The sequence below is a fragment of the Homarus americanus genome, unplaced genomic scaffold (genome assembly GCF_018991925.1).
Source record: "Homarus americanus isolate GMGI-L3 unplaced genomic scaffold, GMGI_Hamer_2.0 scaffold23743, whole genome shotgun sequence".
Lineage (NCBI taxonomy): Eukaryota > Metazoa > Arthropoda > Malacostraca > Decapoda > Nephropidae > Homarus > Homarus americanus.
In genome coordinates this window covers 351,743-377,500 of record NW_024716296.1, presented here as the reverse complement: position 1 = coordinate 377,500, position 25,758 = coordinate 351,743, and the positions used below count along the sequence as shown (strand labels likewise).

Below are 25,758 nucleotides of genomic sequence, written 5' to 3'. Positions count from 1 at the left end.
ACTAAACATAAAACAAGGTAGTACTGAAAATGTTATATTGATATGTGTAATTTTTTTTCAATTGATTATCAAATTCCCAGTGTTAAAATTATTCCACGAATTTGACTGTTCAATAGCTTATTTCCTAGTCAATTTTAATCAACTAAGCTCATTATCAAACACAAATAACCATATTAATATTAAATATAGATTATGTACATATATCCTACTTTAAATTTTAGAAGTAAGTGAATGAATAAACAAATACGTCAGTGGCCGTGTTCGTGGTAATTCTTCTAACACTGGTCATTCTGGCGGGTATGTTTATTGTTTACAAATAGAAGATGTCAGGACCGAAAGAGGAAGAAGTCATTACATACATCATTACTCAGATACAAGTGAGTGTATTAAGGTTATCAATACATGTTTATAACCATAAATATCATTAACTTATGTACAAGTTTGTATTTTTGTGATTTAGATGAGAATAAGTAAGTTTTTAGTGTTCGTTGAGCCTCAGTCGACCTTGACGGCTGTGTGTATTCATCTCATAAAATCGTAACATATGTTCAAATTGATTCATCATGTACACATTTAGTTCAGGTATTTATTATTAGATAGTAAGTTAATTTGGTAAAGGTGTATAACTAATTTAGCAGTAGAAATAAGGTAAGGAATTGAACTAAAATTTCTGGAGGTGATATTTGGAAACGACAGTGCATAAAATATAATATAACTTGACCTAACTAACCAAGCCTACCTAACCTTACCTATCTCCCTAACTTTGATAAAGCAGCATTATGTAATTTTACGTTTATCGGTTCTTGCACTGATACATATTTCTTCTTCACTGTTAGTTTTCTGCCACATACGAGGTTCCGTGGTCGACCTACTCTGTTCCATGGAGATATATATTATAACTTCACACTTAAGATGAATCAGAACATAATCTTTTTGTTTTATATTTATTCCCACACACAAATTTATCCCATTCACCAAGGCTGCTCCACCTAATGATGGCCACCGTCCCTACAGCTAACATCCACTGATAATAACTACCTATAGGCAGATGAATGGTTTATGGAACTTTGTCTCATATCATAACTTGTGTTTCTATATTACAGGCACTTGAGTATAATGATATGGAAACTCTGGAGCCAAGTTGGGTGCGCTCGGTGCTCCTGACTGCTGGGGGACCGAGGCAAAAACTAATGATGTGGGTACTGAGTCAGTTGTGTCCGACAGAAGCTGCCGAGTTAGCCACAGTACCACAGCATTCACTCATCCATAGTAAGGCTATAGTTTCTACCACTGTTCAGTTGATGATCCATGGGTGTGTCCTTCAACTGGAACTGGACTAAATCTTCTCTTCCTGATTATAGTCATGATGCTGTTTACACTATGCTCACCCATTAAGTACTAAACCACAGAATCTAGAAGTATTGCATGAGTCTTATAATTAGAGGATATTTTAGTTTGTATATAATAATACTCTCCAATATTGTGCATTTCTCTTGGTATAATGGTACTTATCTTCACTATTTCTCACAGGAATACTTCAGTCCCTATCATGCATGGGAATATGTCGATTAGGAGATTCTGATGTCATTCATGTAAGTATTGAGAACCTCTTTTATTATGACCTTTGTGTGTGTGTGTGTGTGTGTATGTGTGTGTGTGTGTAAAGGGGGTAAGTGTAAGGTGTAATAATAATGAACTGTTTATTGATAGAAAATTGCCGCCAAATGCAAAAATATGCAATGAACAGAATGAAGAGAAATTATTAAGGTGGTATTGGAGGGTGGTTTATTTAACCAAATCTTTCAGTATAAAATGTGGAGGAAATGTGGGATAAACATACAAGTTAACTTGGGTCTGGTAGTTTACCCAGAGGTTGGAATAAGGTTGGTCTTGGCTGTGGTGTTCAACAACTGTACGTGGATAAAGAACCATTGTGAGACGACTGGGATTTTATTAGAATAACAATGCTGTCATCCAGGCATCCATTGTTTTGTCTCACAGCTGACAAGGGTGTATTGGAGGCTGCTGGATGCTGTCGGCTTCAGTTCACTCAAACAAGGTTCCAGAATTCTTAAGTAAGTGCAAAGAAGACAGAATTGCCTTCCCTGCCCTACAGCAGCCCACATCTGCCAATCAGCACTGTTCCACACTGCTTCCACTCTTTTTTAAATGAAATTGTCACTCTTGTCTCGGTCGAGAAATTGATTGTCAGTCCTTGCACTGATTCCTTGGTGGGGTAGTGTGTTGGTGTATCCTGTAGGAGTGGAGTTGAGGTGGGGGTTAGGGGTCTACATTAAAACCAAGGCTGCTCATCCTATGGAGTGCCATAGTAACATCCTCCTGCCCTGGTGGCCAGAGGATAAGGTGTGCTTGTGAGTGGGTATGGGTGAGTGAGCATGGATATATATATATATGGATGAGTGAGCATGGATATATATATATGGATGAGTGAGCATGGATATATATATATGGATGAGTGAGCATGGGTGTGTGTGTGGTTTGGTGGGTGTGGGTGAATGTGTGTGTTGCACTGTACCTAACTTATATGAAAATATTAGATAGTAATTTAAGATTACCTGTACAGTACTGTATCTCAATTCTGAATGCAACTTATTCCATGTTCCCACCAGACTCATTTACCACGTTGTATGTTAATTCATGGAAAGTGGATACTGTACATATTTTTCAAAGTTCATCATGCACTCGCAAGACACTTAACTTCACCATTTTAGGGGACAGCACCAGCAGCAGCACAGTTGCAGTTCTGGTGTGTGTGTTTTGATAGTATAAGCCGTTTGCGTCAGCTCTCACCTGGAGCCAGTAAGCAGCGAGCAGAATCTCGAGCAGCCAATTTGCTTCTGGATCACCTGGCTCACTCCCCACACCTGCAGCCAACAATGAGGGTTTGTACATGACCCACTTGTGGTGCCTTTATATATCTGTTGAGATTGTGAAAGCACTTTTATGGATAAGGTTCCTGATGCAGCGCTTGTCATCCAAAATTTAGTATATCCCTATAATCACAGGAGGGAGGTGTAAGAGTCGTACCAGCAGACCTGAAGGAGAAGTATCGAGCGTGGTGCAGAGTCAGGCAGAACCTTCCTGTAGCTGACTTACTGCTGGATACCCAAGAACATCATAGTGAAGCAATGGAGAAATATAACACCATGGATGAGGTTTGCATTCAGTCATTTACACATTTTACTATTTTGTTTCATCTTTTAGTTCTCTAGAAAGTAATATAATGGATCTTAACTTTCTAATGCTGGTCATCATAGGCTGTAGCTAGCTGTTGGAATGCTAGTGACCATTTATGGGAAGTTTTAGTTGACCATATTTTATCTTTTTGCTTTAGGGAGGAGGGATGCAGAATCCTACACTGCCAAATAAGGCTTAAGAGTATTTTTGTGTGTGTGTTTTTTCTCACAGTCTCGTAAGTCAGAAATCTTACTTAACTTGATGAACATGTGAACTAGCTCACTGCACACTAGAGGAAAACATACCCTAATAGACGAGCCTGGCTAGGATAGTGGTAGACAAGCAACAGGGGTTATGGGAATACTAGTACAGTATCTATCCATCCATCATCTATCCACCCATCCATCCAGACTTTTTATGAATGCGTCTTTAACAATTTCAGTTTGATTTTGATGAAACATTGTACAGTGAGTTCTGCTATAACGCGTGTTTTGATAACGCGAATTTGCTCTAACGCGATTTATGAATTCGGAACAATATTTGTATAACGCGATCGCTTGTTTGCTATAACGCGATTTTTGCTTACTATTTCTCCAATTTTGTGGTATTAACTGTGAATATGGTAAAGAAGAATATCTCCAAAAAGCATTCTGATGATAGAATTCCCGGTGATTATCGTAAAAGAAAGGATATAACACTTGAAGAGAAGCTTGATGTTATCAACCTCAAAATCACCCTTCTCCCCATCAAGTTACATTCATATTTTTTCAAGGTAAAGTGTTAAATTTACTGTATGATTTCATTATTAGATATGAATGTAACATTTATTTAGACTGTGCTATCCTTTGTGTTAGGCTAACTACTAAATTTTTTCGATTTCGAGTAAACTGCACCTAACCCTATTTTCTCCATAAGCCCTGTTATTTCTATTACGCGATTTTCTATAACACGATATTTTACAAGAACACAATTATCGCGTTATAGCAGAACTACCTGTATATGGTTGTGTGGCCCAACAAGATTAGCTCCCAGATTATTTCACCTGAAGATTAATCACCCTAATGCTATCTAAACCTAACCTAACATTACTTAATCTAATCTAACCTTACCTAATGCTAGCCTAACATAACATAACTTAATATAATCTAACATAAGCTAACCTAACATAATGGAACGGAACTTAACCTAACCTATCTTGCTCAGTCATATCCCATTGTGCTGGTCAGGTTAAGTTAGGTTAGGTTAGCACAATGGCTGGGTCGCCCTCGTCATGCGTAATGTCTCGCATGATCAAGTATTCTTAAGAAAATGTCATTCGTTTCATACATCTTACTGCTACCCATCATTACAGCGCTGGAAACTCAGGTTGTCAACAGAAGAGCAACGTGAGATACAGGGTAGTGTGTGTGAGGCTGTGTCAAGGCTCACTAAACAACAGGAACTGCTTCAAGGCGTCTATTCCTCATACATTGCTCCCTGGACGAACTCTACCACCCAGTTGGAGCTGCCTAATACAGGTCCACTTATTCATGAGGCAAACATCAAACTGGCAACACTGACTCAGGTAGCTATGTGGTAACTTGATAATGAATTATGTGAGTAAATAATAGATAATAAAAGAGTAGAGGTTAATGAGATTAATACAAAAGTTTAGATCAAAATAATAAGTAAAAATGTTCTTTGGTAATAATTGTGAATATGGAAAATTTTGGTCAATTTATATTACCTTACCGGTTAGCACTTTTGTGACTTCATCATAATGTAAAAATAAGAAGGCTAAATATACAAACTGAGAGTAAGATGGATATATATGTGCCAATACTATGTGGGCATAGGTATTCCTTTCCTGTATTTTTCTACACTTGTCTTGCACCAAACTGCTTTATCCTGGGCTTGCTTACTGTACCCTTAGATTCTTTATATTGTTACATGAAGAACAGAACCTCATTCACTGTATATGCCACTTTAAATCTGCAAATACCTGAAGCAGATGAAGACTTACAGATACATTGTACTATATCTAAGAGAGTGGCTGTATCCCTGTGTAAGCTGATGAATGTAGGAGTCCATGGAAAGACAAATAAACAGACTAGCTTTGTAGATCAGGGAACTTTATATACTGTATATCCAGTACAGTCCAGCAACATATAGAAATCGACAGGGAACTGCTCTATCATTCCTGAGAACAAATCGTGTTTGAAAGAGTAACAAGAGATTGAATGGTTTTGTATGTTAGATTATGGTGATGGTGGGACTTGATGTATATTGGATTTTTGTGTTGATTATCATTGGTACATTAACAAATATGTAAAAAAAAATTAATTTGTGTTCACCAGGTACTTAAATCATCTGAAGAAGCATCACAGAGGTGTGAAGATTTGGGAGAACATGAGAAAACGGCTGCTCGACAAGGCATTCACCCTTCGGCCATTATGTCAACTCTCCGTTCCATTGTGACTCGACCATCATTCGCTAAATCATCCGTCTGAGATAAAAATAATATGATATTTTCTCATAACCTCAGTAGAGAACACAGGACAATAATGTAGCATCATCCTTGTCCATCCATCTGTACAGAATGTTGTTCCCATGCAATATCTTGAAAAGGCTCGTGCAGATCAATAAAAAATTTGCTCGGATGACGTGAAGATTGGCATCCTCTACTTATTTTACCTAAAGATTAACCGCCTTTATGCTAACCTAACCTCATCCCCCTACAGGTAGCATTAGGTTGGTTAATCCTAAGGTGAAATAAGTTAGGGGTGATAATCGTCATGTTATCTATTTAATTGCAGGTTTATATCACAAGGATTTAAGCCAAGTTTGATAATGAGTTTTTTTTTATTGTTGCCTATCATACTGTGGAATGTTTGGCCTAGAAATTTTGACAATGGTAAAAAAATCACCTTCATTAATTGTACTTTTTTTTTTAGTTTCTTATTTGTTTATGTCGTTCTCTTATATAGAATGTATACCACTTCTTTATGACATTCCTGATGTCTGCACCGGGGACTGATAGTCTAATGTCTGACTGCTGGGCAAGATTTTTTTATACTGTACTGAAAGTAATTTTAGTATAATATACCAATAAATAATTTTTATTTTTTTTACAACATGAACTGACCAAGACATAAGAAGAATTTTTCCAGCCAGTTCACAATCAAAACCTATTCAGAGATGGTAATATAAACTGATAATTGGTAGAATATGTAGATATTTGGCAACTCAAGTACAGTATACTGTATTTAAGCAAAATTCTTCCAGTAACAATGTACTTTACTGTAAGGACTGACACTCACTACTGTATATGTGGATATATGAAATATTAGTACTGTATACAGGCTGTGGATTCTCAGTTAAATATAAATACTGTATTGCATAAATAGTTGAATCACAATTTCTACATGAGATACAGGAAATGAAAGCTTAACATGGATGACACTGGATTCAGTAGCACAAAAACTTTCAATATCAAGAAAATGAGTGAATAACAATATAGTGTATCAATAGAATGTTTGTAAGAATATTTAAGAACTTTTAACATCATCAGTAATCTGTGTACGTTGAAGGCATCAGTACTGTACACATTACTTTGGTTCATATGCTGTTATCTTTTACTATTCAGTTTCTTTTTGGTGACACATGAATATTGTAAGATATATATTATTTTACTGCACAACAGGATTTTGGTGATATCCCCACTGTCTAATATAGTAAGTACTGTACACAATTATTTTAGAGTAAATACTTTTAAAAAATTTGAATGTATAAGCACAGTTATTTAAAATATAAGAATTTGCTTTTTACCTAACATTCCTTCACTAGGCATGGCATTTTTTAGAGCTTCCTGGAAGTTAGAAAATGGAACGAGTGTGTGGTCAGGTGGGCGCAGTTGACCACCTTGTGCTAGCTGGAAGAGCTCGTCCAACATGTGGAGTCTCTCTGGGTGACTGAAATGTTCTTTGTTCCAGCGAGTCATCCAGAAACCCCTTAAGGTAACATCATTAAAGATGAGCGCCCCCACTGGTGCAGTTACTGGCTGAAATATAATAAATAAAAGAATTATATTAGAGAAAGAATGATAATATTTTTACTTAATTATACCTTGCTTGTCACTTTCTACTTTCCTTACATCATTCACACATATTGTTTTCTAAGTGGGAGAGGAGTAAGAATGATAGAGTTTATAAATGTCTTATAATATTAAGTACAGTAAAACCTTGATGCACTGGACTTTGCTTTTTTAAAAGATCCGGATAATGCAGCATCAGTCATGGCGGTTTTTGTATTCGTGTGGATCTTGCGCGGTACTTGTCTTAGTGTGAGTCCTACCTTCATATGTATAGCATCAGTGTGCTGTACAGTCACCCACAAAAGTCCTGTCATCTCTTCTGCCGCTCCACAAACCCAGAGATTCAGACTCGTGAATCCGAAGTATTTATGGACAGAACAGTGCTTCAGTGTCTGCTGCTTCGAGTTCACAGGGTTCGTGGAGCGGCAGAAGAGCTGACAGGACTTTTATGGGTGACTGTACATTCTTTATTTTTCACACATAAGCTTTTTCCTACTATGATGGGGGTAGCCAGAATGAAAAGCAAAAAAAAGACTCCCTCTAACAGCCATGATACAGTACTATATGAGGTGCTATGGGTAACAAGGTTGGTGATCTGCTGTGTGTAGTGACTTGACCACCAACCAGTCACACTGATCACTAAAACTAAGTGAACCTACAATATAACAAATTTACTTAATTACATACCTGTCTTGACATGCCTCCATAAGTTACCATGACCCCCTGTGGTGTGAGCTGCCTCAGAATTTCTGTGCCACTGCGGCCACTCACGCAATTTAGTGCAAGACGTGGTGGTGGTAATGCCTTTACTTCTTCACTTTTTCTAAAGACCAAAATAAGTTCTTTAATCAATTCACTGTTTTTCTGATATAAATATTACTTCAATTTATCATCACTTTGTATAAATATAATCAGTGACAACATAACAGGTTTGAATATCCAGTGATGGTGAACCCTTTCTTACTCAATAACAAGTTTGTTTTACATATATAAAACAGCCTCAGCACCAAATACAGTTAAGTGATGTAAACTATTATTACACCAAGGTAAAGGTACCTGTTAATACAAATGTAATCTTGTATATAACCCCACTGCATCACTCATCATGGTACAGTACAGGGTAAAAGTTCTTATAATTGATGGTTCTATAATAACCTTAGCCTCTCTATATACAAATTACAGTACAGTGAAATAAAGACCATTGAATATTGGACAGAATTTACAGTCATGGATTGAAGTATTCTGTTAATCTTGAAATTATGGATGAGTCTATTTTAAAATAGGTGACCTTATTAAAACATTTTCAAATGCTTTTCTGGGGGACACACTCAAGGTTCCTACCTCAGTTCAGCCTCAGTTACTACCACAGTTGCTCCCAGTCCAGTGAGATGTTCTTTCAGTTCCCTAATAGATGTCCGGTCACGAACCACATTAACTGTCTTCATGCCGAGAGCTGCGGCTATCTACCGGTGCAACAAAACAATATACAGTATACCCACAATTTGTATTTTTTCCATTATTAGAGTTGAAACATAAATGACATGGAGTTCTTTTCTTTCTTAAGGATGTGGTAAAGCCCAGAAGAATGACCATCCTTATTGTTTGATCATTTTCATACAATTCTGAAGTATATGTTTTGAGAAGGTTCTATTGTAGTTGTATGACAAGAAATACATTTGTAGACGTATTATATGGTATTAATACTTTACCTGTATCACTGCCTGACCAACAGCAGAGTTAGCACCATTCTGGATAACAGTATCACCTCTCTTGACAGGAACAAAGTCTTTCAACATTCTATACGCTGTGCTAGGGTTGACAGCGATGGTAGCTGCTGTCACCAAATCAACACCTGAAGGAATCTGGAATGATACATCAACTTTGTAACTTGAATTTTTAAATGTCATTTACCCAACTCACTGTTACAAGGTTCAAAAGATAACAAAGATATGGAGTTTACTGTATACACTAAATAAAACTGTAGCCTTTATTATCATATACAGTATAATGGCTTAGATGCACATAAATTTCATCCAGAACTTTATGTATGTCATCAAAAAGTAAGGAGTAATTGAATCCTCCACACACATCTGTACAACTTTACCTTAATCACATCACTGGAGGCAGCCAAAGCATGGGTCTGCCAGGTACCCAGAGCATTGACCCTGGGAATGACCCGGTCTCCAGGCTGCAGTTCACTCTCAACATTTTTACCAACTTCTAAGACCTCCCCGACACCTTCATTGCCTGGCACACTCGGGAGTTGAGGCTTTACAGCATAAACGCCCTGGATTGTGTTTATGTCAGCTGGATTGACTGGTGCTGCAAGCATTCGAACCAATACCTGAAAGATAAGTTTAGTTAATTCACTGAGACAATTTTAATGGGATCACCACAAGTTTTTTAATCTCTTCCAACACGAGGGGAAATAAACTCGCCAAGTTATAAGGAAATACTTTTGTACACGGATGTAGACCTTAGGATTGGTCTACTAGTCTAAGCTGTGGAATTAAGAACAGTACAGGGCTTCTAAATAGCCCCTGTCAAAATTATCAAGAACAATGGAATGATCCAGCACAGTCCACTGGCATCCCCTTGGCATGGCCACCTCTCGTGGGTGAACATTAGGTAAATAAGGTAAAATCCATACAACGCCTCCGGAGAAAATGAACTGATTCTATAAACTCCTTCGGGTGACAACCGCCTCCTCCATCATTACCAATGAAAATCATCACTCGTCTACTATAATGTCAGAGGCTCAAAGTTTCCTCACACGCCTCACCTGATCCTCCTTTAGTCCAGGTATGTTAGTTTCTCTCTGTACAACAACTTTCTGGGGATCGCCATACTCCTCGTACACCAGGGACGTCCCAACACCAGAGAACTGCCTGATCTTCTGGGTGTCACCCCCATATCCCCGGAGAGTTTGCCGAAGAACAAGACGCAGGGCTGGGTGTCCCCTCACAGCCATGACGCAAAACAGTCTATGTTGGCAGACAACCACAAATTAAATTACTGATATATGTTATTAGTCATTGCTAATAAATTTATTTTTAGAAAACAGACAACATAAATTTATATTTTCTACAGATCTTTTAAAGTTTCGTTTGATTTAGGTTTGGTTATATTATTCATATCTCATAAAGAAACTTTTACTTGGTTCTGTTCGTGGTATTCCTTAAAGATTGTTCATGTTGCTTGAGCTCGGCGATGGTCGCTTAATATGTAAACAATGGTGTGGTGATTCGCTCTCCCTTGTGAAATATATAAATATATATATGGCCATGCTGAGGGAAGGAGGCCAGGATATTTTGAAGCTAAGTACTGTTCTTGATTCCACAGCTTGGGCGAAGAGGATAAAAGTAAAAGTAAAAAGGGTAGCAGACAAAACTGTCCTTTACAACAACATCTATAATTCTACATAAATACTCATTCTTAATTTCAGATTATATATTATAATTTCCTCTTCAGGCTTCTACGTCCTTAATGCATGAGCCATAAAGGCAAGCATGAACTTAGCATACTTCCCAGATGGGCGCTTCACCTTGCACAGGATGTAAGGGGGTGCTCAATAAACTAGCCCCCTCGGTGGCCAATCTAAAAGAAAATATCTATTATAATTTCTTACGATATAATACTGCGATAGGCAATATTAAAGTTACGATACTTTCTTATAAAAAACTATGTAAGTTGGTTTATATAACGGGTCCCTCAGTACAGGACATAAACATTGCCAGACAGAGACACGTTGACGGGCCTCAGGGCTGGATGTGTTACCTGACCGTTATAATGTATTATCCTCTTGAGAAAACCGAACTTAGGTGCTGAGGTGAGTAGACATACAAACTTAACTCAGTAGTGGCCCTAGTTTCAGGATATGATAGAGAATAACTAACTTTAGCCTCTGTATTAAAGCCATTTGTGATCACCCCTTAAAGAGACCCTGAAGTGCCACGTACTTGAGTTGGTCCACAGGAGAACCCTTAGTCTGCCCTCATGCCATTACACTTCACCATTGTTTCTCACAACCAGAATAATCATAAGTTGCTGCCCACCGAGAACACCACTACCTATAGGAGTAGTTTGATTGGTATTATCATTTGGGTCATGCAGAGAATTTAAGTTTAGGTTAGGTTGAAATTATATTTTTTTCCGATGGTTTTCTTATGTGTGTTTGAACGATTCTGACCTTCGGAAAATTGGTACATGACCGAAACAATAATTTTACTATTCCATTGTGTTCATTTGGTAAATATGCTGTATTATTGTCTTGTAGCACCGTTCATTCCTACCACTAATCTATTATTATATTCGAATAAGACGTCTAATTATAAGATAATTTTTATCTATTACATTACCGGCGGAAATGTATAATAACGGAGAAAGCTTTTCCAAATAAATGTATATTTTCTACCATTATTTCCCACCATTATCGTCTGCCTCTCACCCAACACTGCGTATCTCTCTCGTCTCCTTCATAAATCATGACGCGCATGCGTACCCGTACACATCACGCGGCCAATCAAAAGCGTTTTTGCTAATTCAGAGTATATTTGGCTCAATCAAAATCGAGTTTTATTTTGGGTCTCATATTTTGAAATTCAACTTCAGTTCCGACCATGGAAGTCTGCGATGGATGTCACTTAAAGTATATGGAGCTGATTGCGAGTTTTTGGGGGAAAAAAACGTAGAAACTAGCATTTGTCGATCGCATGGTGTTCTTCCAGCCTCAGTAAAGTGTACTAAGAGCAAGACTGAATGTAAATATCGCAAAGACCAACATATGTGGCATTGGGTGAGAATCCCAGAATGCAACGACTAACAAGAACCAGGCCAATAAGGTAAGAAATAGGTGATTCCATCATATGGTGAGAGTTAAGTTAGGTCAGGTTAGGTTAGGTTTAGTTATTTTTTTCTAGTGTTTTATTGTGTATTTGTTAGTCTCTTAGGCACTTTTTTTCTCGGAAAATGTCAAACGAAAAAAAATCGCTAAAAAAAACCCGGCTAATTTCCGCCAAAAAGGAAGGTCATGTTCGGTCTCAGCACACACAAATACACTAGGAAAATATAATTTTAACTTTCTACAAGTGAACGGTGCTACAAGAAAAATTTACCAAATATGCATTTTCACCAATATGGCTCTCGAGTTGAGTAATGTGTTTTTCCAATGGTTTAGACAATTTTGAGACACTTTTCTTCTATGACGCTTCCCTCATTTGCAAGGGAAGCGTCATAGAAGAAAGGTGTCTTAAAATTGTCTAAACCATTGGAAAATCACATTACTCAACTCGAGAGCCATATTGGTGAAAATGCAAATTTACTGCTCATTTTTTACACAGATGCTTTTATTATTATAGGAAGCATTTTAAAAGAGGCGACATTTACTAGAAACTGATAAATCCTAACCTAACCAACCAAAGAAACATACCTAACCTTACCAAACCTCCTTTATCCAGCTCCACATAGGTGTGCTAACTCTGCCGGTGGCTAGCAGTAGTACAAGACTTTTGTCACAACTGTTCAATAATATGAGCATGAAGTGTGGAGTTTTATCATCCAGTTTTTGTTTTATTTCAGAAAAATGGCAGGCTTCCAGGAGCCACCACTCAAGAAGCCCAAAACCGATGTGAACTTTGTATTTAACTCCCACCTGCCAGTACAACAGAGTCCAATAAGAGGTGTCAATGGACATTTCAACAATAAACAACATGCTGGTAATTTCTTGTTTCCCAAAGGTCCTGCAACTTTCAAGCCAAAAGTCCAGGGTAATGGAGCCAACAGAAACACTAAAAGTTCCGACCAGTTGAAGATCCTTAAGCAAAGACACGCTCTGCCGATATTTCCTGCCCGGCCAAGGTTACTGAAAGAGTTGAAGAAAAATGATGTTGTTATTGTTATCGGTGAAACGGGAAGCGGGAAGACGACGCAGATCCCTCAGTATTTACACGAGGAGCGGTTGGATCGCAAGGGAGCCATCTGCGTCACTCAGCCTCGGAGAGTGGCGGCCATTACCATAGCCAAAAGGGTGGCTGAGGAGATGGACACTAACTTGGGTGAACTGGTGGGATATTCAGTTCGTTTTGAGGAGTCTGTATCCCCGAGCACAAAACTTAAATACATGACAGATGGCATGTTGCTGAGGGAAGCTATCTCCGACCCTCTGCTCAGTAAATACAGTTGGGTTATAGTGGACGAGGCCCACGAGCGGACCGTCAGCACAGATGTTTTGTTTGGCATTATTAAAGATGCTCAGAAGAGTCGGAAAGCTTTTGCGAAATATCCTTTGAGAGTAATTATCATGTCAGCCACAATGGACGTTGATCATTTTAGTAACTATTTTAATAAGTGTCCTGTGTTGTACATAGAAGGTCGGCAGCATCCGATAGAGATGTTCTATGCCAGAGAAAAACAGGAGGATTATGTACTGGCTGCCATGAGTACAGTGATTCAGATACATAAAGAAGCTCCTCCACAGCATGACATATTAGTGTTTTTAACCGGCCAGGAAGAAATTGATGCTGTGGTACATAACATCCGCCTGATTGCTAAAGACAACAGCTTAGCGGAGTTCCCCAAAATAAGAGTTCATGCACTGTATGCAGCCTTACCGGCACATCAGCAACTAGATGTCTTTAGAGCAACAGCTGCTGGGGAGAGAAAGGTGATTATCAGCACTAATATTGCAGAAACTTCCATAACAATCCCTGGAGTGCGCTACGTTGTTGACTCGGGACGAGCAAAAGTACGTAATTATCTCCCTGGAAGTGGGTTTGATGTCTTGAAGGTGAAAAAGATATCTCAAGCTCAAGCGTGGCAGAGAACAGGTCGTGCTGGCAGAGAGACGTCAGGCTTTTGTTATAGAGCGTACACTTTAGAGGAATTTAATGCCATGGCTGTTAACCCGGTGCCAGAAATTTTGCGGTCAAATATGTCCAGTGTGATCTTACAGCTTCTAGCAATGGGTATAAAGAATATATTGACTTTTGACTTTATAGATAAGCCAAGTACAGAGTATGTCCAGCAAGCAGTGGAACAACTCACGTTACTTGACGCTGCTAAGGTGGTAAAGTCTGACATGCTTGAATTAACAGAAACAGGGAAGAAGATGGCACAGTTCCCCCTTGACCCACGTTATGCTAAAATCCTTCTCAGTGGACCAGATTATGGCTGTACAGATGAGGTAACTAACTTCCATCACTTTTGAGGAGACAGATTGTGATTTAATGCAGTTGGGATTATGGAAATAATGAGCTAGTATGTAGAGATGAACGTAATGTATAGAAGACAAGTTAGTCCCCATTAGCCCCACAATATTGCTAGTACAGTATATCCATTGTGTATGATCTATTAGTGTTTCAGATATTTTCAGTGAAGTGTTTGTATATTGTCTCATAAATAACAGTTATACAGTACAGTATTAGCAAAACTCTTGGGGCTACAGTACACTACAATGTCTCTATGTATGTTTATTACTAGTATGATGTGATTTATCCTTTAACCTTGAATGATTTTACCATCTTTTATAGGTCCTGACAATTGTGGCTATTTTATCCAGTGAATCTATATACACAAACCCCAGCGGGAAGAAGGAAGCTGCCGTAAATGCTAGACGCAAGTTTTCCTCTGTAGAAGGAGACCACATCACCATGCTTAAGATCTACCGAGCCTTCAAAGCTTCCAAAGAGAATAAGGTGAAGAGATGGGACACCAGAAATTTAACCTTCCTATATTATCATATTTGACCTCATGATTAAACACGCTAATGCTAAATGAGGAGATAAGGCTATGTTACATTAGGCTTGGTTAGATTAACATAAGGCGTTTTAATCTTCAGATGAATAAGCTGGAGGGCTAATCTTCATGTGTTTATAAAAGTTGTTCTGTCTGGTTTATATAACATCTTGGAAGCACGAGATGATGCTGACTCAATCTTTTGTTGAATTCAGCAGCGTGTGATAATGGCATATACTGTACAGCACTGTGTTGAGGAACCACAGTTTTAGAATAATTTAACCATGTTACTAACACATTTTAAGCCACCACCTGATACATAGAAACCTTGTTCCTGCAGATGTGGTGTCATGAAAACTTCCTCAACTACCGCAACTTGAGTTACACCGTTGAGGTGCGGAAGCAGTTAGTTCAGGTGTGCCAGAGATGCGGCATATCAATTGTCTCATGCCAACAGAACTTGGATTCTGTTCGAAGGTAATTCACCATTGTATCAAAATATTTCTTCAAATTTGAAGCTGCCAAACTAAACTTATATTAAAATGTTATTTGCTGTACTTGTTAATACAGTATAGTGTCAACCTGCAGAGTGAGATGTTAAGCCAGGGTTGGCCAGTTGAAACCAAACCAATTTATTTATTATTTTTTTAATCTTTCCCATTTTTCTTGGTTTTTATTACTTACAGATGGTTTTAATGATTTATAGTAGATTTGCAAAAGGCATATGATAGGGTGAACAGAAAAGCATTGTGGGAGGCATTAGTACTGTAAGGGGTGGGAGGAAGGCTATTAAATGTAGTAAAAGCATTCTGTGAGAACAGCTGGACAACGGTAAGAGTAAATGATGATGAAAGTGAAACATTTGAAATAAATGTGGACGTTTGACAGGGATGTGTTATGTCCCCGTGGTTGTTTGATATATATACATGGATGTGAACTATTATACACTGGTGAAAGTGGTGATAATAAGCTTTCTTACAGGGCTGATTATAAGGGAGCCAAGTTGCCAATGCCCATCTCTCTCCAACTGTACTTAAATGAATTCTTTAAAACTTTCAACTGTAAAAGTAGAATAGTTTTCCTTGCATTATGATGAAATTAAACTTAATTTTTGCCTTTAAGCATCTAGGATGAGTCTGGGTGACTGATCATAACTTGTGTTTATCAATTTTGGCCTTGGCAGAGTGAGTGTCTGTGATGGAAAAGAGTATAAGTGATTGCTAAATCATCCTGAACTTAATGATTATGTCACGATGTCACTCACCAGTTCCCTTGGCCATAAAATGGTATTTCATGTCAGTCTTATTTTTTGTCAACAGGTGCATAATTGCCGGCCTCTTCACTAATGTTGCAGAATTACAATTGGGTGGTAAATATCTAACTTTAGACTCAAGGCAAGAGGCAGCACTTCACCCAGCATCTGTCTTGTTTGGTGGGAAGCCCGCCTATGTCCTTTTCACTGAACTCGTCCACACAGGTAAAACGTACATGCACATCAACTCTGCAGTAGATGCTCAGTGGCTGTTTGAAACTGCACCGGAATACTTCAGGAAACGTCACATTAAAATTTAAATAAATCCTCAAACATGTTTTCTTGGACCAAGTAACGTAAGTGATCTGCATAGTTAGTGATGATGTGTTGTGACTTGAAGTAGGAGTGTGTGAGTGAATTCTTGTGTCCAAAACATATTGCTGCCTTAAGAATATTAAATGAAAATTTCTCTTATCATTCAGTGATCAAGAAGAAATAAAGGTTAATGAAATATATTTTTGTATTTTATACAAAAGACATTGCTTGATTGATTGATTTTAGGAAAATATGTAATAAACATAGCTAAGTTTTATTACCAAATGGAGTTTGTTACATCATCTTATTTTTACCTTTGATAGTTATACATTTTTAGAACAGTGTGTATGTGTATCTTGTCTGTCAATCAGAAAAACTTTTTACCACAATTTATTAGCACAGCTGACCCCAAGGGCCAAGTTAGTTTGTGCTAATGGACATTGTCCTTTATCTACCATTCATTAATGGCTTTTTGAAGACTGCTAAGCATTTTCTATGAACCTCAGAATAAATAAGTTATCCTTGGGAGACTTGTATTGAAAGTGAGTCCCCAGGACCTTATGGTTGTCTGGCTACTTCACACTGTTGACTCCAGGACTGGACCTCTGCTTCAAATCATGTAGTATCCTGTCTTGCTCAAGGAAAGCATAGCATAACAAAACTTGTCAGAACAATATGCTCAGACATATGAGGCCTGTGTGATATAGTTTTAAGTCCTATACTGTATATAATGCCCAGTTTCCACATTTAAAAGTGGGTTGGTGAAAGGGCATCCAGATATAAAACTTGTTTTGAATTTGCCTGATGGGAACCAGGGTACCATGCCATCAGGTAATCATGGCTAACTCAAACAAGCAAGGAAAATGTCTGTTAAAAAACTGATAACCCTGATTTTTTATTTATTTGTTTTTATTTTTTTTGTGGGGGGGGGGGATTTGTTTGTATTTAACAGACCTCATGGGCTTCATTAACTTTGAATCCTCTTTATCCCAATGAGGCTACTACAGTACAAGGTATCTGTACCCTCTTTCATCTGAACATGTTTATCTCATACAGTGCAAAGTCTATGAAGATCATAGTACTGCGTATATATATACAGGGTGTCCCATAAGTTTCCATACAACGTATCACCAACGCCATTACAAGCATAACTCCTGCTGTGCTTGAACGTGTTCTTCGGCAGTGGAGGACACGCATTGAAGAGTGTTTTCAACAGAATGGTAGTCATGTAGAGCATATTATATAAATAAAAATGGATTTTCATATTAAATTAATTTTTCCTATGTATGGGACACCCTGTATATATATATATATATATATATATATATATATATATATCACATTGCTTATCTTGAACATTACTGTAGGTTGTAAATTCTTTGAAAAACTTAATACAAATTACAGTATTTTAATTTTCTAAGGAAGATATAATAAAATTTTTTTTTTTTTATTAATTTATGCATTCTTGCATTAATATATCACTCTGATTTCCAGATATTAAAAATAAAGGTATATCAGTTGGGCCAATGAATACGGTACCTGAGCGTACCGGACCACTCACGGTCTGTACTCCATGTAACCTTTGATGTGTTTTTATACGTTTGTTTGTAGGTCAACAAATTAATAACACACATAAGTATATAATTTATTCAGTAAAACCAGAACACCAATTCTCCTCTGGAATGTACATTAATATACATCTGTACAAGACTGATTAATCCTACATATATGTACAGTACAACACATCAGTGCAGGGATCACCATACAAAGGCACATTTGTTTAGATAAGTAAGATGGTACAACAAATTACACAACCAGAGTAAATAACATGTCACCTGAGTAACAACCAAGTAATGTATGTCACCAATATGTACTGTACTCAAGACAAAAATTCACAAACTTTATGAGTTATAAAGCTTATCAGAGACACCCTGGTTTATGGACCCTATCTGTGACCCGGGGAGTGTCTGTACTGTGGTGATCCCTGTGATAGCTTGTACAGGATTCAAATGTTGGACTATTCACTCTACAACCATTCTTGCATTAAGGGAAAGTATATTAAGTGACTTTAAGGTTTGTCTTATTTAAAACATTTAAGATGTAAAGAAATAAAATCTTATTCAATATTGTGCTGAAACAAGACAGTTCATAATAATGTCACCAGTATGGGACATATGTGCAATAGGCTCTACAAAAACAAATCTGGGTAAAGAATGAAAGGGAAGAGGTTAGTATTCTGTAAAGACTCATATATTTGATAGTAAAGTAGCAGTTTTTTTTAGATCATATAGGAGTGTTGACATTGTGTATACTTACCCTGAACATAATGCTGCAATGGCTAAATTGGTCTAATTCTCGCCATAGAGTATAGGATACATAAAACTATATTAATAATCTTAACTATAATTTACCATTAGTAACTAGACCCTTACATATAAGTCGCTCGGGACAATTTTACCGAGACGACGACTTGTTTAATTCATCCTAATTTTTTCATTCCTGTAAGCCCCTTCCAGTTGCAATGGTGGGACACTTATCTTATTATAAATAAAAAAGTTTCTCTACAGCTAAGGGTTTTCTATCAATTTGTGCCTCACAATAATGTATCCCTACATGCAGTGATCTTGGAATGCTTGTTAATTAAAAGGTTTCTCTTCTCATAAGGCACTTCATCTTTCTTCCCAACAAAACTGGTGGTGACACTCAGGACATCTGACACAAACTTCTCCTCACCAAAACAAAACTTAGAATAAATGAAAAATGAAAGTTTCTCTTTTAGTAGATAAGTTGAGCTCTTACATGACAGTCTGAATGGTCACCAAGTGTAGCTTCCCTAATAAAATACTTAAATACGTAACTTGGTTCTGCCCGCATGACAAACAAATACAGGCAACAAGGTTTAGGTTTTTCCTTCCAATGGCTCACCCCAATTGTTTTTGTTTTTTTATCACATTAGACATAATTGAAATATGTAATTAATGTGAACAAAAAATCTGAATTAAATATAAATAGACAATAAAGGTTAATCTTCATCACAATGTGGAGTTTTACATAGTAAGCTGTTTGAAATACCGAACGTAAATAATATAACACTTCAATCAAAAGTTTAGGCTCAAGGTCTCATTAAACAATATTCATTTCCCTCACAACTATCAAATGTATTTACATAAATGACCCTCATCATAACAAGAGTAATAATAAACTCTAATATACAGACATACAAGTGACTACTCTGGTCTTAAGTCCTCAGAGAGAAAGCTCATAAATTTCCTAAATAAAATCTCAATAATACTTTGAAAAAATAAACATCCAACTAATCTTTTCTAAATAACTGTCAAAACCTCGATGATTCTCCAAAACAGAGCTCAAGGATACTCTCAATCACAATAAAAATTTAATATACTTTACTCTTCAAATATGAGACAAGTAAGACTAATTTATCCATTGTAGTAGTGGCTGATCTTGAGCAATTGCCAATTCTTAGGCACTAATTCTATTATTTACCCACAACTGCCACCCCGACAGGAACAGCGTCACTATGTACAGAAGAGCCGCTATCCAACAGTTCAAGGCGATCTGTAAACACAAGAAAAATGAAGTGTGTTAATTGACCTATTAGTTAATGTGTTGTATCCACTTGACTGCCAAAGTGGTACCATGTTATAAATAAGGCCTACCATATTATACAGAAGGTGCATCCTACTATACATAAGGAGTACCTGTACCATATTTTATACATTAGGGGGTACCAAACAATACACAACAGGTACAATACAGTACTTAAATCTTTGTACTAACAACATTAAAAGCTCTTCATATTAAAAACCAAAATACCAATTAAAATACATGCATAAAGTTTCAAATAAAAACCCTGAAAAAACTCACCATTACAATATCCAATGTTTAGACCACAGAAAAGAGGAACAAGTGTTAGCATATACCGTACATATTGAGCTTTGAACGATATGACTACAATTCTTATCCAATGGTAATATATTTTTGTTTCTAAAGTTAAGTTCAGAAAAAAATCATTTGAGGAGTAGCCAACTCAACACACACATACTTTACAAACACAAACTAACGCTTACCGTATGAAATGAGTCATCCATCGCCTCCAGATACCTTTTAGCATTCCCATGGATGTCGACTTCCGCAGGATGCATAATCGAGTCATCTATCTTCAAGTCTTCAATAAAGGCCGGTGATCTGACCCAGAATAGGATCCCCATGATTCCCTGAAAACACAAAAAAAATTTAGTTCCACAACACATAAGATTACCGTAATGTTTAACCTCATTTTTGTCTCCTCTTACCAGCCTTTATCACAGTTCCCTATTATACTGTACACTGCCTTACTATATGTTGTCTACTATTATTTATTAATAACATTTACATACAGTACCAAATAATATTCATCTATATAAACAAATATTTCGACATTTAACAAGAGAACTGAGGTTGTAGTTGAGTTATGTGTGTATTTAATATGAAAGTGATGGAACAAAGATTGAAATAGATATATGTACAGGTATTAACATTGAGGTGTTGGTGTCCTGTACTAACACTGGATATAGACCAAGGGGGATAAAGCTTGGTGTAGATGCGGTCACACACTTATACTTCACAATTTCACTAATATCCAGTCATGATAATTTTTTAAACAGTTTATGCGTTGTAAATATGCATACTGACCTGTATACCTGCTAGCTAAACCAATTGTAAATATATATACAGTATAGTATATAAATTTGACTCCACCACAGCTATACACTCCCTATATCGTGTTTCCACTTACCAGTTGCACTATCCCCCATGCACTGATCAGAGTACAACACAGGGAACACTTGGGGCCACAAATTTTCATATTCATCTTGAGGAAGTTATTGTGAACTAGAGGACTTAAACCTGTCAACCCGTGACCACCTCAAGTGTTGTTTGGATCTGATGGCTGGAGAGTACAAACTATTTCTAAATTAATTAAGATCTATCTAAACCATATATTTTTATTATTATTACTAACAAATAATAAATAATTAAACGGTAAATAAGTTCTTTTAATTCATAAATACTTCTTAAATTGTCAAATTGTGGTGATTTTGGAATATATATTATTAGTGTTGTTCTCGTTGCGTTTCATCCTCTCATTGATCACCTGACTTGACCCAAACATCTGATTCATATAAAAACAATTGAATTTTTAATGTTCAATCATTTTTTCACTTTGTATAGAAAAGTTAAAAAAAAACCCTACGTAATTAACTTCATTTCAAGACAAAACAAAGATGTTGGAATGATAGAGTGTGGAGAGGCGGGAATATTTGAAGTGCAAGTGTCCTTTATTATTATTATTATTATTATTCTTTATTGGGCACTCCCCTACAGCCTGTGTAAGGTGAAGCGTTTACAGTGCCCAACAGGGAACCATGCTAGGTTCATGCTTGCCTTTATGTCTCATGGAGCTGGCAGACGCTCGCCCCACAAGGGGTCACAGCTCAAGTCCAGAAAACTGTGAGGGGCAAACTTTTACTGAGTGAGAGTTGTGAACTGTTGGAACAATCTACCAGAGAGTGTTGTGACGGCACCGAGTGTGAGCTGTCTCAAGACCAGACTTGACCAACACTGGAGCAGGTTCAGGAGCCGGTGACTGCCCAGTACTTGCCAACAGTGTGTGACAGAGACGTGACCGATCGCCCAAGAGACTCACGAGCCGATCAGTGGTGAAGAGGATAACAGTAAAAGTATGAGACTGAAAACTGAAAATTAACATAATAAAACTATATAACATTGCTGACATATCACAACTATCAGTATCTAAAAAAAATAAAAAACAGAATTGAGAATTTATTTATTTTCATCTAATAAGAATTCATCTACCTAAACGGCTTAACTAAATAGTCGAAACTTGACTCTTCACCACTGTTCGGCCTCTTGGGCGATCGGTCACTTCTCTGTTACACACTGTAAGCAAATACTGAGCAGTATGTAAAGTACCTCCAACTGTGTAGTAGAAAACACTTAATTTATATATCTATTTTACCAGTTATTAGGAAGGCTTTCGGTGGGCGTTCCGCTATCGGGGGTGACTTACTACCCGGGGAAACTCCTCAGACCTCAGGCAGAAAGTGCCGGGCGATAATGCCTCAACTACACCTGCGGCCTCAACACAGACCAGGAGGCCTCGGCCGAGTCTGGGGTCAGGTGTGGTTCGTGTCATAGCAAAGTAATGCGGAAACTGTCAGGCAACTTAATGAGGGTTACGACTCACTGAAGCCATTTTGATTTTACTCTCCGCTGGGTCAGTACGATCGAGTCCTTGAGATGTAATACTTTATTTTCTTAATTAAAAGCGATGTACTTGGTGTTGTAGTGTTTGAGTTATGCATTAAGTTTGCACGCCTTTATGGAAAGTCGGTGAAATTGTATTGTTTTCTCATATGTATGTAAACAATTTCAAAGAACCGTAGAAAACGTACACGTAATTTGGATAAAAGAAAACGACTATTTTAAGGCAGTCTATTATATTTAGACTTTTTTTTTCAACCTTTTGTTTCATTTTTTTTAATGATTTTTAAGTCCTTTCTGTAATATAATTTCATTAAATTCAATTCATATAAGATTAAACAGCAAATAACGTTGAGAAGTATTGTGTAAAATTATAAGAGATTTACAGGTAAGGTTATGGTCCCCACCTGCTAATGAGGGTGGAGGACAGGTATCTTTTTTGTCTCCCAGTACAATAATAATTCTTCACTATATCTAGGAGTATGGCCCCTCCTTATAGCTGCCCCTTGTCTGAATGACTCTCCACTTGGGTTGCCATACGTCCGTATTTTCCCGGACATGTCCGCCATTTAGGTCTCGAAATCTTCATCCGGAAGGAATTTTTAAAATTCTTCAAAAGTCCGCAATTTCAGCATCCATCATTTTCTCCACGGAAAAAAAAACATGAAACTGTAATGACGGGAGAGAGAGAGAGAGAGAGAGAGAGAGAGAGAGAGAGAGAGAGAGAGAGAGAGAAGGTGGAAACCGTAGAGATCTCGTTCAGTTTTCGTCAGCTGATAAGTCACTTGTACTCCTGTACGGTGTTGTCAACTTAGCTGTCAAATATTTGATTGATAAGGGGGGTAGAAGTTAATGAAGTGTTTTGACCAAGTTAGTAACCTGAAGCAGTTTGTGGAGAATTACAAGAGTGATGAAGAATTTAGTAATCTGCCAACACATAAAAAGTGGACCAGATACTTTGAAAAATCAAAGAACATTGAATGCCACTCAGAATTGCTAAGAATTGCACAATTCTTCTTTGCTATATCATCTCACAATGCAAATGTAGAAAGAGTTTTTTCACTGATGCAAAGTCAATGGACAAAGGAAAGGAACAAATTGAGTGTTGAAACAATGAAAGGCATTCTGACTGTACAGTACAACTTCCGAGAAACACCTTGCAGTGACTTCTATACCTTTCTAAAGAGCAATCAGCCAATACTGAAAAAGATCCGATCTACAGAAAAGTATGCATGGGCACATCAAGTCACACACACAGTGGGGGAAGAAGACTGCAGCTAAGGGAATGAAGATGTTCAGCCTTAAGCAAAGGTATTTTTTTTTAAGATTTCTATACCATGTATGTTGTATATTAGCCTGTGTGTGCCGGGCGGGGGGGGGATGTCTTCGGGAGCGTCCTCTTTTTTGAATGTTCAGATATGGCAACCCTACTCTCCACCGTTGATTGCACTTGACCTCGTCTGAGGCAGAAAGTCAGATCAGCAACCTGGGACTTGGTCACAATTTTTGTGATGCCATATGGCAGCAGGGTCTACCATTAGACAACACATTATGCTTCCAATATCTTCCCAGGCGGTAGTACCTCCCTGTTTGGTAGCTGCCTATTACCTACTACACCACATTTCGTAAAAAACAGACAGACAGACAGACAGACAGGGTAAACGCTAAGTGAGCAGTACATGTTTAAAGACCTTTAGTTGTTAATTAACACAGAAATACAAATAAACAACAGTATGGTGACCTTGTTATTAATTGAAAGTTAACCGTAATATAATAAGTTTCTCGGGTATATATTAAAAGCAAAATGGACTGGTAGAGGACTAAATGTGATCGTTTCACCGAAGGGTCTTCGTGTAGTAATTAGAAAAAGGTAAAGTAAATAGTGGAGAAACCGTTATTAATATAGGTTTGGCAGGAGTACCAGGACAGGATTTATGTGTCGGGTACAAGTTCGTGTGATGAATATTTCTTTTTATGTAATCGGAGTTTAAATGTGCACCGGAACTCACCAAATATGATCTAACAATCCTAACCCCAATTTAGCTTTGGGTAAAATAAACGGAGGTTCCTAATCTATGATATCCGTTACACGACCTAAGGTAAGTTCACGTAGCATCAGTTAAGATGTTATACAAACGGAACATACCAAATTAAGATAGAGTTTCGGTATGATAGTTTTATGTGTTTAATTTTAAATTAATTCAAGCGGCATTTTAGCTGTATCTGTCTCGGAAGTTCAGAGCTTACTGTACCTGACAGGAGAGATAAGGAGGGATTTGGGGGGTGATATCAACCGACATGATCATGTTGAAAGAATACTACGAACAAGAGCGTAAAACCATCGTATCTTTCTCGGGAGACACGAGTCATCTAAATATATCTTACACGAGTTAAATTTACTCTGAGATTTTTATGTTGGTTAGGGCTAGCTTGTAGTCAGTTCTGTTATCTTTACAAACAGAAATAACTTAGCGGTCCCGGTCGTAGTATTTGTGTGACATTGGCCAACATGCAGACTGCAGAGCTGTCACAGGTGTTGTGAGCGGCAGCACTAACACCTGTCTCTCCCGGCTGGTACATCTGTGTAAATAAACATTAACATGCAATCTCTTTAAAATGTCGCAGTCGATACTGACGTGAAATGTTTTTAGAAAAGTAGTAGGAATTAAAGATGGAATAGAATTTAAATAAATAACTTTAAAACTATAGATGTAAAACTGACCAAACACAGAGTCACAATTTCACTCTAAATGGAGATTTTATGTTAAAGATTTGTCGTTCAGAATGACGCTTAAGTGTGTCAGGCATTAAGTGAATGTATCTATAATAAAAGTGATCTCTATATTGTCTTTCCATTAATATTTCTGCAAGCTTTGATATATATGTCAACCCGATAAATATTTGTTTT

General features: G+C 37.3%; 4 protein-coding genes across 4 annotated transcripts; 2 read left to right on the top strand and 2 right to left on the bottom strand.

Moving 5' to 3' along the window:
* The first annotated feature begins 290 nt into the window (after positions 1-290).
* On the top strand, positions 291-6,092 carry LOC121858087. Its single transcript, XM_042354322.1, has 7 exons — positions 291-377; positions 1,104-1,269; positions 1,531-1,592; positions 2,733-2,903; positions 3,027-3,176; positions 4,550-4,762; positions 5,535-6,092. The coding sequence occupies exons 1-7, from the start codon at positions 324-326 to the stop codon at positions 5,685-5,687; spliced, it is 969 nt and encodes a 322-aa protein (XP_042210256.1). The 5' UTR covers positions 291-323; the 3' UTR covers positions 5,688-6,092.
* LOC121858085 (enoyl-[acyl-carrier-protein] reductase, mitochondrial-like) lies at positions 5,293-10,246 on the bottom strand. The gene is made up of 6 exons (XM_042354321.1): positions 10,053-10,246; positions 9,375-9,614; positions 8,980-9,132; positions 8,612-8,733; positions 7,958-8,093; positions 5,293-7,237 (listed from the first exon to the last, which is right to left on the bottom strand). The coding sequence occupies exons 1-6, from the start codon at positions 10,239-10,241 to the stop codon at positions 6,980-6,982; spliced, it is 1,098 nt and encodes a 365-aa protein (XP_042210255.1). The 5' UTR covers positions 10,242-10,246; the 3' UTR covers positions 5,293-6,979.
* Positions 10,247-10,983: 737 nt separating this feature from the next.
* Positions 10,984-16,586, top strand: LOC121858084 (ATP-dependent RNA helicase DHX33-like). The gene is made up of 5 exons (XM_042354320.1): positions 10,984-11,099; positions 12,848-14,450; positions 14,797-14,961; positions 15,342-15,478; positions 16,321-16,586. The coding sequence occupies exons 2-5, from the start codon at positions 12,852-12,854 to the stop codon at positions 16,571-16,573; spliced, it is 2,154 nt and encodes a 717-aa protein (XP_042210254.1). The 5' UTR covers positions 10,984-11,099; positions 12,848-12,851; the 3' UTR covers positions 16,574-16,586.
* A 1,615-nt stretch (positions 16,587-18,201) lies between these two features.
* LOC121858083 (ribonuclease kappa-B-like) lies at positions 18,202-21,521 on the bottom strand. The gene is made up of 3 exons (XM_042354319.1): positions 21,364-21,521; positions 20,657-20,803; positions 18,202-20,144 (listed from the first exon to the last, which is right to left on the bottom strand). Exons 1-3 carry the CDS (start codon positions 21,436-21,438, stop codon positions 20,049-20,051), a joined length of 318 nt encoding a protein of 105 aa, XP_042210253.1. The 5' UTR covers positions 21,439-21,521; the 3' UTR covers positions 18,202-20,048.
* Between the last annotated feature and the right edge of the window lie 4,237 nt (positions 21,522-25,758).

Bases quoted from the DNA above. Each gene is read 5' to 3' on its own strand.
- LOC121858085 (XM_042354321.1), bottom strand. From the start codon at position 10,241: ATGGCTGTGAGGGGACACCCAGCCCTGCGTCTTGTTCTTCGGCAAACT. The intron at 9,133-9,374 runs GTAAAGTTGTAC...GTATCATTCCAG, and splicing joins CCTCCAGTGATGTGATTAAG to ATTCCTTCAGGTGTTGATTT. The intron at 8,094-8,611 runs GTAGGAACCTTG...TTTGGTCTTTAG, and splicing joins GTAACTGAGGCTGAACTGAG to AAAAAGTGAAGAAGTAAAGG.
- LOC121858083 (XM_042354319.1), bottom strand. From the start codon at position 21,438: ATGAATATGAAAATTTGTGGCCCCAAGTGTTCCCTGTGTTGTACTCTG. The intron at 20,804-21,363 runs GTAAGTGGAAAC...TTGTGTTTTCAG, and splicing joins CATGGGGGATAGTGCAACTG to GGAATCATGGGGATCCTATT. The intron at 20,145-20,656 runs GTAAGCGTTAGT...TTGTGTTTACAG, and splicing joins TGGATGACTCATTTCATACG to ATCGCCTTGAACTGTTGGAT.
- LOC121858087 (XM_042354322.1), top strand. From the start codon at position 324: ATGTCAGGACCGAAAGAGGAAGAAGTCATTACATACATCATTACTCAG. The intron at 1,593-2,732 runs GTAAGTATTGAG...TCACCATTTTAG, and splicing joins GAGATTCTGATGTCATTCAT to GGGACAGCACCAGCAGCAGC. The intron at 3,177-4,549 runs GTTTGCATTCAG...CCATCATTACAG, and splicing joins AATATAACACCATGGATGAG to CGCTGGAAACTCAGGTTGTC.
- LOC121858084 (XM_042354320.1), top strand. From the start codon at position 12,852: ATGGCAGGCTTCCAGGAGCCACCACTCAAGAAGCCCAAAACCGATGTG. The intron at 14,451-14,796 runs GTAACTAACTTC...CATCTTTTATAG, and splicing joins ATTATGGCTGTACAGATGAG to GTCCTGACAATTGTGGCTAT. The intron at 15,479-16,320 runs GTAATTCACCAT...TTTTGTCAACAG, and splicing joins AACTTGGATTCTGTTCGAAG to GTGCATAATTGCCGGCCTCT.